The sequence below is a fragment of the Anolis sagrei genome, chromosome 6 (assembly GCF_037176765.1).
Source record: "Anolis sagrei isolate rAnoSag1 chromosome 6, rAnoSag1.mat, whole genome shotgun sequence".
Taxonomy (NCBI): Eukaryota; Metazoa; Chordata; class Lepidosauria; order Squamata; family Dactyloidae; genus Anolis; species Anolis sagrei.
In genome coordinates, this window is record NC_090026.1 from 35,436,089 (window position 1) to 35,448,296 (window position 12,208).

A 12,208-nucleotide genomic window follows, 5' to 3' on the forward strand; every position below is an offset into this window, starting at 1 on the left:
GATTTAGCATGATGAAATGTATTCCACATTGGGCATATGTTCTGAGCAGCAGAGTAGCAAAGCACAAGAGCAGATGTCTACACTGTATCTGGTTGTGATCCCCAGGTTGTGCCAGTCAGCTTTCGTACAATATTGTTTCTGGCGCCCACTTTTTGCTTGATATTCAGGCACTGCTTCTTCAGAGCACGGTCCAGGATAACTCCCAGATATTTTGATGTGCTGCAATGCTCCAGTGGGATTTCTTCCCAGGTAATCCCCAGAGCTCGAGATGCTTGTCTGGTGTTAAGATAGAAACTACAAGTCTGTGTTTTAGATGGATTAGGAATCAGCTGGTTTTCCCTGTAATAGGCAGTGAGAGCACCTAAAGTTTAGGAGAGCTTCTGTTCAACCATTTCAAAACTCTCTGCTTGAGTGGTGATGGCGTGATTGTCAGCATAGATGAATCTCTCCATCCCTTCTGGCAGTGGCTGATCATTTGTGTAGATATTAAACACTGATGGAAGAAGCACGCTCCTCTGATGCAGGCTCTTCTTCTGTCTTTGCCATCTGCTTCTCTGGCCCTGGAATTCACAAAAAACCTCCTTTTTGTAGCAAATTTCCTATCAAGTGAGTCAGGTGGTAGTCCTTTGTGGTATTATAGGTTTTTCTCAGGAGAAGGCAATGCTTTACAGTGCCGTAAGCTGGTGACAGGTCTTGAAGACAACTCCTGTAATCTGCTGCCTTTCAAAAACATCTTCTATGTGCTGAGTCAGGTTCAACACTTGTGATGTGCAGCTTTTTCTTTTCCTGAAGCCAACTTGCTGTGGAATCATACATTGATCTATTTTTCCATAATTCTATGCAAAAATAAATCTCTCCAGAACTTTATAAAGATGGCAGAACAAGGAGATTGGTCTTTTGCTTTTTGGATCATTACAGTCTTTGCCTGATGTTGAATAAATAGTACTATAATGCAACAGCAGGAGGGGAAAAACTGAAATAAGCAGCTGGAGGAATTACCCAAGGGCTTAGATGTCTCTACACAAATGCACAGAGCATGGGAAATAAGATAAACCTGTACTTAAAACTTAGCCATAAATAATTTTTAATTAAAAGCAGAAGAAATCAGATTTAGGCTTTTTGTAATTTTTCCTCTTATCAAACAACCAAATAATAAAATTAAATTAAATGTGACTAAATGAAATCTCGGAAACAGCTTCAAGAAAGCTAAATCTGAGATCTATGCACAAGTATGGAGTTACTTTTATAAATTTGCATCACTTCTATTATTTTGAACAATTTATTCGGATTTTGTTAATCATGGAGAGTCACAGCAAGTCATTCCAGGAGCTCACTGAGCAGTAGGAATCATATCTAATCTCCCTCATTTTCTTTTGAGATTTGAACATGAATCAATGCTGGAAGTGTAACTTAAGGATACAAAACACACCTTTTAAAAAATCACCACCACCCATTAATACATTCAATATAATATTTTGAAGTCTTTTATTTTGCACTCATGGAAGGGTGGCATTGACACATCCAGGCCCGGCATACCTGTAGTTTCTTCAGTTGCAGGAGCTGATTGCGGAGATCACTGGCATTTTGCTGCAAGTCGTGGAGATGGAGCTGCATGTGCAGACGGGTGATGGCAGTGGGTTGCCCACCTGGAGTACCAGTAGCCGATGGGGGAGGAGGAATTGGGGTCCCTCCACTGCTTCTGCAGGGGGCTGGAAAAGAGACAATAGCAAAAAATCCAGTCACTCTAAATCGCAATCCAATTACAAACCACTGTGATTTATTTTTTTTAAAAGACATTAGTCATACAAAATTGCACACCATTTGAAAAATGTCCATGCAAAATTGGACCTGGTTTTTACACTCAAGTTACCAGTGCAAAGCACATTATAAGCTTTCATCAGAGCGATGCCAGCAACTAGCACAAAATCATTCTGTATCCATAAAGAATTGTGGCCAAGAGCAGGTTTCAGTGATAACCAAAAGTTAGGGGTGGGATTTATTCTTTCTATATGAAAAAAAATCTGTAATTCAAAGAAATGGGGTGCCTATACTGACCTCATGCCCACTGCAAAACTATGCTTTAAATGTTTATCCGTCAATTCTCCTTCTACCTCATGCTGTGCTAATAATGTTGATTTTAAACCCCTCTGGATTTACAATCATATAATTCTATTATTCTGCAGGTGCAGACACTGTCAGTTGTCAAAATAAATCAAGTAACATATTGATGCAATAGAAAAAAATGTAATTCATGTCATCTAGATCAATTTTAAATTTGTAATCTCTTTTTAACACCTTCACCTTTCTCTTCTCCTGGCTGTGAGCTGATTTAGACATGTGGTTTTGCCATTTAGTGACTTACCCAGCCAAATCTGTAAACGACATCCAATTAAAACAAGATTCCACCTGAGGTTGTGCATGGCAATAAGGGATTTTTGTCTGAATGGTTGCTGTGTCATGCATAGCTTCAATATGAATGCAAAACCTTGACCTGATTCTCTGTGTGTCAGCAGTGTGAAAGTCAAATTGGAGAAAAGGTACTATTACTTATCCTATCTCCAGAAATGGACAACTGTTGAGGGTAAGGGTACCACATTGGCCTGCGATGGGACCTTGGAGGACCATATCCCTCTGCCACCCCAGAAGAAAGTTTTGGAAACCCCCAAATTGTCCTCAAATGTCCTCCTAAGCTCCTAGGGAGCCTGGAGAGCAGGGCTTCCATATTTTGAACTTCTCTGAATCAGAATATTTCCTGTTATATAAAAGATGTCTCCTGGTTCCAAAACAGCCCAGAGAGGGCAAAAAATGAGGCAATTTCCCTTCATGTTCTATAAAAGGCAACAATTTTAATCCATTTTGTTTAACTTCTCTTGTTTTTTCCCAGGGTTCTTTTTCTACCTAGGGGTAGAAATGTGGTCTGGGAAGGTACATGAGGTCAACGGTCCACTCTTTCTCCACGATTGTCTCAAAGATGGAAACAATACTGTATTTACTCGAGGCTAACATGCCATTAAATATAATGCACACCTCAATCTTCAAAACCCTGAAACTAAAAAAAAATTCTGGCAAATGTAATGCACAGTAGCAAAAAGTTCACTTTTTGTAATTTGATCAAAGAGGTATGTTTTACAGTTGCTCTGCACTTAGAACTCCTTATTTAAAAGCAAAAGTATTAAAATACCAAAGCTTCCACCTATTGAAAGTAAAACCAGTTTAATAGATAGCCCTTTCCCCATGGCGTCTCTATTGTATATTCTGCCTCAGGGCCCTTCCACACAGTCCTATATCCCAGAATATCAAGGCAGCAAATCCCACAATATCTGTTTTGAACTGGGTTATTTGAGTCCACACTCATATATGGGCTTTTCTGTCTTATTATTCTGGGATATAGGGCTGTATGGAAGGGCCCCTAGATATCTACACCACCTTAACTGTTTGCCTCAATGATATGGAATCAAAGGAATTATAATTTTACAAGTTCTTGAGCCTTCTCAGCAAATGAGTGCTGATCCGCTTCTGAAAACCTCTTAAAAAGCTCTATGAAAAAATAGAGTTCATCCACGCTGTAGAATTAAAGCGGTTTGTCATCACTTGAATGGTTCAATGCCATGGAGTCATGGGAATATTAATTCTACAAGGGCTTTAACCTTCTCTGCCAAAGAATGCTGGTGCCTCATCAAACTACAAATCCCAGGATCCCATGACACTGGACCATGGTATTTAAAGTGGCTTCCCAACAGCATGGCAACTGTTCCCCTGATCTCCCTTGCTGGGAACCCCAAAGAGACACAAAGAGCTTTTCGTCAAGTCCAAGGAGAGACATGGACAGAGAGAAAAGAGGGGAGCCAAGTGACTCAGTGATGGAGTATGCTGCCTTAGGCTATGATGGAGTTTTCTTCCTTCTCTGGAGTTTTTTAAGCAGAGGCTCAATGGCCAACTGTCGGGGATGTTTTGATTGAGTGTTCTTGCATGGTGGGAGGTTGAACTGGATGGCCCTTGGGATCCCTTCCAACCCTAGGATTCAAGTGAGAGCTGTCCTTTTAGGGCACACAGGTAGTCCTCCATGACATCTCCAAGGCTGTTTCTTGCGCAGGGGGGGGGGGGGGGGAGGTTAAGCAGTTCCTTGCCCCCAGGAATGTGGTGGCATAACAATTATGCCTCAGGCACTTCTTGCTCTCCTACTCCATGGATCAGCCCAAGATTATCTCTCTTCCCTGTGACAAGGCATGTTAGGAGATGAAAACAATTGCTCACTTACGTGCAGATGGAGGTGTCCCTCCATTAGTTCCGTCTGTCCTCTCACTGTAACAACAGCAACAAAACAAGGTTTAAATATTTAAAAGGCATCTCCACTTTTGAATTATGGCAGGAAGAAATAGTAAAACAAACCTGTAAAAGCATGTATATTGCACATGGACTTGACAGTAGCATCAGGTAAGAAAATTAGCCTAGAAAATTAGCCTAGACCTGTTGATAACATAGCTTTTGGCATATGAAACTAATCAGGGAAACACATTAGAAACAAGAACCTATCTTCCAAATACACAAATATATTTCTCTAATAGTGACCATATTGGAGACGTGGGCATTTACCTCAGCAAAGCAGCATGAGTGAGAAAAAAATAGTCTTTCAGGAGGGATTATACAGTAGATTGGTACTGGAAATTGGTTTTTCTTTTTTACAGGGTTGAAAATTGGGATCTGCGTGCTTTTTGGCAATGTAAATGCTAAAGTCAGTAAGATGGCTGTCTTCAGCCCTTTGTGCATGACCTGCAAGGGAGATATGAAGGCTGTGTTTGTGTAAGGGGCTGCAAGATAAGGGTGCAACTGTACAGGGTTGATGCAATAAAACGAGGACACTTCCTTTAATAGTTCACATAAAATGGACTCAAAATTAATTCAAAATGATCTTGACAGATTAGAGAGATGGGCCAAAGCTAACAAAATGAAGTTCAACAGTGACGAATGCAAGTTACTCCACTTAGGCAGAAAAAAAAATGCAAAAATACAGAATGGGGGATGCGTGGCTCGAGAGCAGTATGTGTGAAAAAGATCTTGGGGTCCTTGTGGACAACAAGTTAAACATGTGGCGGCAAAAAAGCCAATGGGATTTTGGCCTGCATCAATAGGAGTATAGTGTCCAGGTCCAGGGAAGTCATGCTACCCCTCTACTCTGCCTTGGTTAGACCACAACTGGAATATTGTGTCCAATTCTGGGCACCACAATTGAAGAGAGATATTGACAAGCTGGAATGTGTCCAGAGGAGGGCGACTAAAATGATCAAGGGTCTGGAGAACAAGCCCTATGAGGAGTGGCTTAAAGAGCTGGACATGTTTAGCCTGAAGAAGAGAAGGCTGAGAGGAGACATGATAGCCATGTATAAATATGTGAGATGAAGTCATAGGGAGGAGGGAGCAAGCTTGTTTTCTGCTGCCCTGGAGACTAGAACACAAAATAATGGCTTCAAATTACAAGAAAGGAGATTCTATCTGAACATTAGGAAGAACTTCCTGACTGTAAGAGCCGTTCAGCAGTGGTGAGGGCTCCTTCTTTGGAAGCTTTTAAACAGAGGCTGGATGGCCATCTGTCAGGGGTGCTTTGAATACAATATTCCTGCTTCTTGGCAGGGGGTTGGACTGGATGGTCCATGAGGTCTCTTCCAACTCTATGATTCTATGATGTTCTTTCTTTTAACTCAATTATTAAATATACTGTCCTCTTTAAATCATACCACCCTATCGTTTCTTGATCCAGAGTCACATTTAACTCCGATTCCATTTTGGCCCCATCTTTTGCTAGTCAAGTGAAGGTTTTTGCTACAAATGGATCTGTAGTTTGATACCAAAATCCTATTTCACATTTTGTAGGGAAAATCCTCATCTGCCCATGCCAAGGGAAGAAGAGCATGAATAGCAATCTCTTACCTAGGCGTTTCTGCATCAGAACTTCTCATCAATGCACTTTGCACCAAGCCAGTGAGGCTGGCAATCTGCTTCTCCATGGCTTCCATGCGCTCCCTGAAATAAAGAAGGTGGGGAAGATGAAAGAGCACCAGTAAATTACAGCTAGAGAAGAATAGATGTTTTTCCTGTTTTCCTCTGAGTAACAGAAAAGCAGCAGGGATGACAGAGATTGTTCAATCAGTCTATATTTGGTGCATGCCATTTTCACAAGTATTCACTCAGAAGGAGCCTTCGACAATGCAATGGGTTAAACTCTTGTACTAGCAGCACTGCTTACTGTAGTTTGATACCAAAATCCTATTCTACGCTCTCTAGGGAAGCAGTTCGAATCCAGGGAGAGCGGGTTGAGCTCCCTCTGTCAGCTCCAGCTCCCCACACAGAGACATGAGAGAAGCCTCCCACAAGGATGGTAAAACATCAAACATCCGGGCGTCCCTAGGCAACGTCCTTGCAGACGGCCAATTCTCTCACACCAAAAGCGACTTGTAGTTTTTCAAGTCGCTCCTGACAAGAGAAAAAAAAAACCCTCAGAAGTTCTTTCCACACAATTTTCACAGCAATATGCATTGGGAGCGAGCTAACCTGTCAACATTTGAATTTAATTTCAAACACAACTTTTGTTAACATAAATACTTTCAATACATTTTTTCTCAACTCACATTTTTATACGCAATTCTCCATAATATATATGCATTTTGCATGCAACTGCCACCTCTACATCTGTTTGTGTGTGTGATTTTTACCTGATGAATTAAGAGTTCTGCAACCTGAGACGTGCAATGTTGATATTTATTTATTTATTTATTTATTTATTGCATTTATATTCCACCCTTCTCACCCCAAAGGGGACTCAGGGTGGAGCACAACATATATACGGCAAATATTCAATACCAGAATAGAAAATAAACTATAAATATACATAAACACTAAAATCAATCATTTAAAACAATCCCAGATCACACATACTGAATCTGGTCAGTAGGGTAAAGTTTCCTATTATTGCCTTATTGCACTGTGCCAAAGGCTTGGTCCCACAGCCAAGTTTTTATCATCTTTCTGAAGGACAGGAGGGAGGAGGCTGATCTAATCTCACCAGGGAGGGAGTTCCATATCCAAGGGGCAATCACTGAAAAGGCCCTCTCTCTTGTCCCCGCCAAACGTGGTGACAGTACCGAGAGCAGGACCTTCCCAGAAGATCTTAATCTCCGGAGGATATGCATTCGGACAGGCAGATTGGGCCGGGACAGTTTAGGGCTTTATAGGCTGAAGCCAGCACTTTGAATTGCGCTGGTAGCAAACTGGCAACCAGTGGAGCTCACACAACATGGGAGTTGTGTGCTCCGTGTATGTTGTCCCACTTATTAACCTGGCTGCCTCTCATTGGACTATTCAAATCTTCTGAACAGTCTTCAAAGGCAACCACCACATAGAGCGCATTGCAGTAGTCTATCCTAGATGTAACAAGAGTGTGGACCACTATAGTTTTGCGGAAAAATTTGGATCAAAGAACAATCTCCCTTATCTCTAAGTAAGGAGGGATCATCCTAATTTATTTATGTTGGTTTTATTTCAAAACATTATGCATTATGCACCTCTCTCTTATTTGGAACATCCTAGGCAATTGGCAACAGTGTAAAAAGAACCCAAATGTGAAAATAATATTTTTTGAAGTACTTGAGAAGCAACTTAATTTTCTAGAAAATTCAGCAGAACAATGAACATATTTCTTTTCTTTTTTTAAAGGCCCAGCTTTTTAAAAAACTGTGTAGTATGCTTCCCAAAACTCTTTGGAAGAGCAACATCTCCTCAATACAATAAAAACTGAGGAGCAATGGAGCAAAACTGACTTCCTGAGGATATAAGGAATTTAAGAATGGAACAAGACTCCAGCCAAATCAGACCAAAGGAGCATGTAATCCAGTATCCTGTTTTTCTGCCGTGAACAACCAGATCACCGTGGGAAGACCACACACCAGAACATGAAAGCAGCAGAATAAAGGGCAGCGATCAAGTTAGAAAAAAAAGACAGTTTGAGGAAAGCCATGTTTAAATAAGACAGAGCTCATCTGCTCACAAGATAGATATTCATCATGGTGTACAGGATCCATAAATATGTTTCCATGATATGGAAATTTGGTCTCAAATATGCCTCTCTCCAAAGGAACTTTCAGAATTTCTGGATAGCTACCAAGAATGTGTTTCAATGTATTACCACTCTCTCAATTTTTGTAACCAAGCAGTGTGTTTCCAAGCCCAAACCGAACCCTGTGTAAGGTAATCCATTACAAAGTCTGCTTGGCCATGTCTCCCTGGTAACATGTAGCTGCAAAACCATAAAATGTAAAAGAATTCTGACACAGAGACATCATAGCATGAGGGATTGTATGCCGGACTCCATTGCATGCAATGTCTATGGAGATGGTGTAGGTATGCATTGCAATGAAGCATATGTCTCCACATTAACATGCTACAACCCAAAGGACATATGAGTAGAAGCACCTTTGAATAGTCTCTTTTAACTCATAGTCTAGGAGCCCCTGGTGGCGCAATGGGTTAAACCCTTGTGCCAGCGGGACAGAAGACTGACAGGTTGCAGATTCGAATCTGGGGAGAACATGGATGAGCTCCCTCTGTCAGCTCTGGCTCCCCATGTGGGGACATGAGAGAATCCTCCCACAAAGATGGTAAAACCTCAAAGCATCCAAGCGTGCCCTGGGCAACGTCCTTGCAGACAGCAATTCTCTCACACCAGAAGAAACTTGCAGTTTCTCATTGTATGGGCATTAATCTGTCTGCGAGACTGTGATCATATGTGGAAGGGGAAACAGTTTGGGTGGCAAGGAGGGGTGGAAGAATTTTGGAAAAGAATCAAACACCATTGTCATTCTATTATTTATAGCCAGCTGAATATATTTTGCTGCCTAAGGCAAAGGACAAAATATCATTCCCTCTCTCTCACACACTCCACATACAAGGGATGAATGAAAAGTAATGCCTCCACCTTCGTAACTCCTCAACAGATGGCAGTACTGGTATGCGGCAGGTACTGGCTTGTTTAGTAGACTATCCTCTACAGTTCCATATTGGTGGGAAGCCTTAGCATTGAACAGTTGTGTTGTTAAAGTGCAAAGTATGGAACCCTGCGCAGACGGTCAGTCAATGCGACTTAAGCAATGTGCAGTCATTGAATTCTTGACAGCAGAAGTTGTCATACCAAAGGAGATTCATCAAAGAATGCAAGCTGTTTATGGTGATCATGTTGATGTGAGTATTGTGCGTCATTGGGAGAGTACCTTTGAAGATGTTGAGGTGGGAACATCTGACTTGCGTGACAAACAAAGAGTTGGACATCCTGTGAAAGCAACCACTGAGTTTCACAAGCAAAAGGTTGTCAGATTGATTCAGGATGATTGTTGTATCACTCAGAGAGAAATTTCAAGCATAATCGGCATTTCACAAGAACATGTGGGTCACATTATTGCTTTGCTTGGCTATTGGAAGATCTGTGCACGATGGGTACCCAGGATGCTGACGCCTGAAATGAAAGTGCACAGACTCGAAACTTCAGAGACTGGATCTCACCACCGTATGACATCCTCCATACAGTCCAGATTTAGCACCATCTGACTTCCATCTGTTCCCAGTAATGAAAGAAGATCTGCGGGGACATCATTATGCTTCTGATGAAGACATTGAGAGAACTGTGATACGCTGGTTGCGGAAACAGATTGTTGACTTCTTCTGTGACGGCTTCAGAAAACTTGTTCATTGTTGGCAGAAATGTATCCAATTGTCTGGTGATTATGTGGAAAAGTGAATAGTGGTAGTTAAAGAGCACTGCGTTTGATACTGTTATGAATTGTAATGTAAATATATAATAAGCAGGATTATTTCTGCGTTTGATTTATTAAAATATTCCCATCTAAATCCAAGTAACAAAGGTGGAAGCATTACTTTTCATTCAAACCTCGGAGAAAGACAACTTGGACTGGTCGCTGAATTGTACTTCAAGATCAATAACAGGGCAGTGTCTTCCATGCCATGGAGGGCAGCACCTCATCTTAGGGAATACAGGACAGATACAGGGAGCTCTGTCCTTCAACGAAAGGAAATGGCCACATGAGGAATGGTTGGTGGCTCTCACTGCTACTCTCCATTATCTGCTTCCAGAAGTGGTTGCTTCGGTCATGCCATCATGTCAAGGCCAGTGCTCTTTGGCTAAAGTCAAGTGGGAAATGGTTCTCTCCTGAGGCCGCAACACTTGAAAAATAGTGAAGAGCTTTGGAAAGGGCTAAGACAGAACCACGAATTTGTCCCAAACTGTGTTTTTTGTTTATTTCTTTGGCTACCCTTTCCTGACAATGTTTATCCCGAAGGTGTTCCTCAGCCAATCTTCCTTGAAGGTTTTGCACTAAAGAGAAATTTCTTGTACACACTTTCCAGTACATTAACTTCTGACAGGCCCATGCTTGTCATTCCTTTGACCTCTCCTGCATGCTTTTCACACGCTCCCTCACTTTCTCTCACTGTTTCTAATCATTTCTTTCTTTCTATCTTTTTGTTATCCTAATGAGCTCTGTTCCTATCATTCCCCCTGACAACTCAGCTGACAGCTCAGGAACTATGCTGGCTGTGGAGATGTAGACACAGGAAGATTAGCAGGAGATAAGGCATATTTTTTCCAGTACGATTTGCCTTTTGCTAGCCCCTTAAAGGCAACAGAGAAAGGCCACCAAATTGTGAGAAGAGGAATAGAGGAAGTACTGTGGGGACACAGAAGGCACATAACTATTCAAAGTATATGGGGTGAAACTAGTTATTTATTCAGCCCTTAGGTGACGCCAAGGTACTATTTCTCTGCAATCAACTGGGAGTGGAATTAAAATGGAGCTCCACGAAGCATGTAATATACTGTTGTATTATCCATCAATGTAATTACCCATGGTGAAGATTCTTATAAAAAATTAGAAGTAAGTCCCATTGAGCATAAGCCCAAAAAGTTGGGTAAAAGTCACATAGAGCATAGAAGAGAGTTAGTAATCTCATGCCTTCCAGATGCTTTAGATCAGTGTTTCTTAACCTTCTTAATGCCGAGACCCCTTAATACAGTTCCTCATGTTGTGGTGACCCCAACCATAAAATTATTTTCATTGTTACTTAATAACTAATTTCTCTACTGTTATGAATTGTAATGTAAATATATAATAAGCAGGATGTATTTTCATTCACTGAACCAAATTTGGCACAAATACCTAATGTGCCCAAATCTGAATACTGGTAGGGTTGAGGGGGATCGATTTTGTAATTTGGGAGTTGTAGTTGCTGGGATTTATAGTTCACCTACAATCAAAGAACTTTCTGAGCTCCACCAACAATGGAATTGAACCAAACTTGGCATACAGAATTCCCATGACCAACAGAAAATATTGGAAGGGTTTGGTGGGCATTGTCCTTGAGTTTTGGAGTTGTCAAGCAAATGATGGATTTGGACCAGATTTGGCATGAATATTCAATATGCCCAAATGGTGGAGTTTGGAGAAAACAGACCTTGACATTTGGGAGTTGTAGTTGCTGGGATGTATAGTTCACCTACAATCAAAGCGCATTCTGAACCCCACCTACGATAGAATTGGGCCAAACTACCAACAGAACCCCCATGACCAACAGAAACTACTGTGTTTTCTGATGGTCTTTGGTGACCCCTCTGACACCCCCTCGTGTCTCCCCGGGTCCCAACCCCTAGGGTTGAGAAATGCTTCTTTAGACTACAACTCCTTAAAGTACAGCTAGCAAGGCCCACAGCCAGGGATAATAGGAGTTGGAATCTAAAACATCTAAGAAACAAAAGATTGCATATCCTGGTCTAGGGTTTGTAGATTGCATATTGTCAGCAGGAAGGATAGGAACCCCCGGTGGTGCAATGGGTTAAACCCTTGTGCCGGAAAGACTGAAGACAGACAGGTTGGAGGTTTGAATCCAGGAAGAGCATGGATGAGCTCTCTCTGTCAGCTCAAGCTCCCCATGCAGGGACATGAGAGAAGCCTCCCACAAGGATGGTAAAACATAAAAAAAAATCTGGGCATCCCCTGAGCAACATCCTTGCAGATGGCCAATTCTCTCACACCAGAAACAACTTGCAGTTTCTCGAGTCACTCCTGACACAGAAAAAAAAAGCAGGAAGAATATAGGCAAGCTGTTTTGGAGACTTCATTAAAAGCATACATAATAAAGCAGATAAAGAGGC

General features: G+C 41.5%; 1 protein-coding gene across 18 annotated transcripts in view; it reads right to left on the reverse strand.

The window, feature by feature from the left end:
- SRCIN1 (SRC kinase signaling inhibitor 1) overlaps positions 1 to 12,208 on the reverse strand; it is a 443,687-nt gene that overhangs the window by 63,526 nt on the left and 367,953 nt on the right. For all 18 annotated transcript variants that reach the window (XM_067470007.1, XM_067470008.1, XM_067470015.1 and 15 more), the window contains 3 exons: positions 5,926 to 6,018; positions 4,259 to 4,302; positions 1,537 to 1,709 (listed from right to left, as the gene is read on the reverse strand). In XM_067470007.1, coding sequence (XP_067326108.1) covers positions 1,537 to 1,709; positions 4,259 to 4,302; positions 5,926 to 6,018 — 310 coding nt within the window. The remainder of the gene's footprint in view (positions 1 to 1,536; positions 1,710 to 4,258; positions 4,303 to 5,925; positions 6,019 to 12,208) is intronic.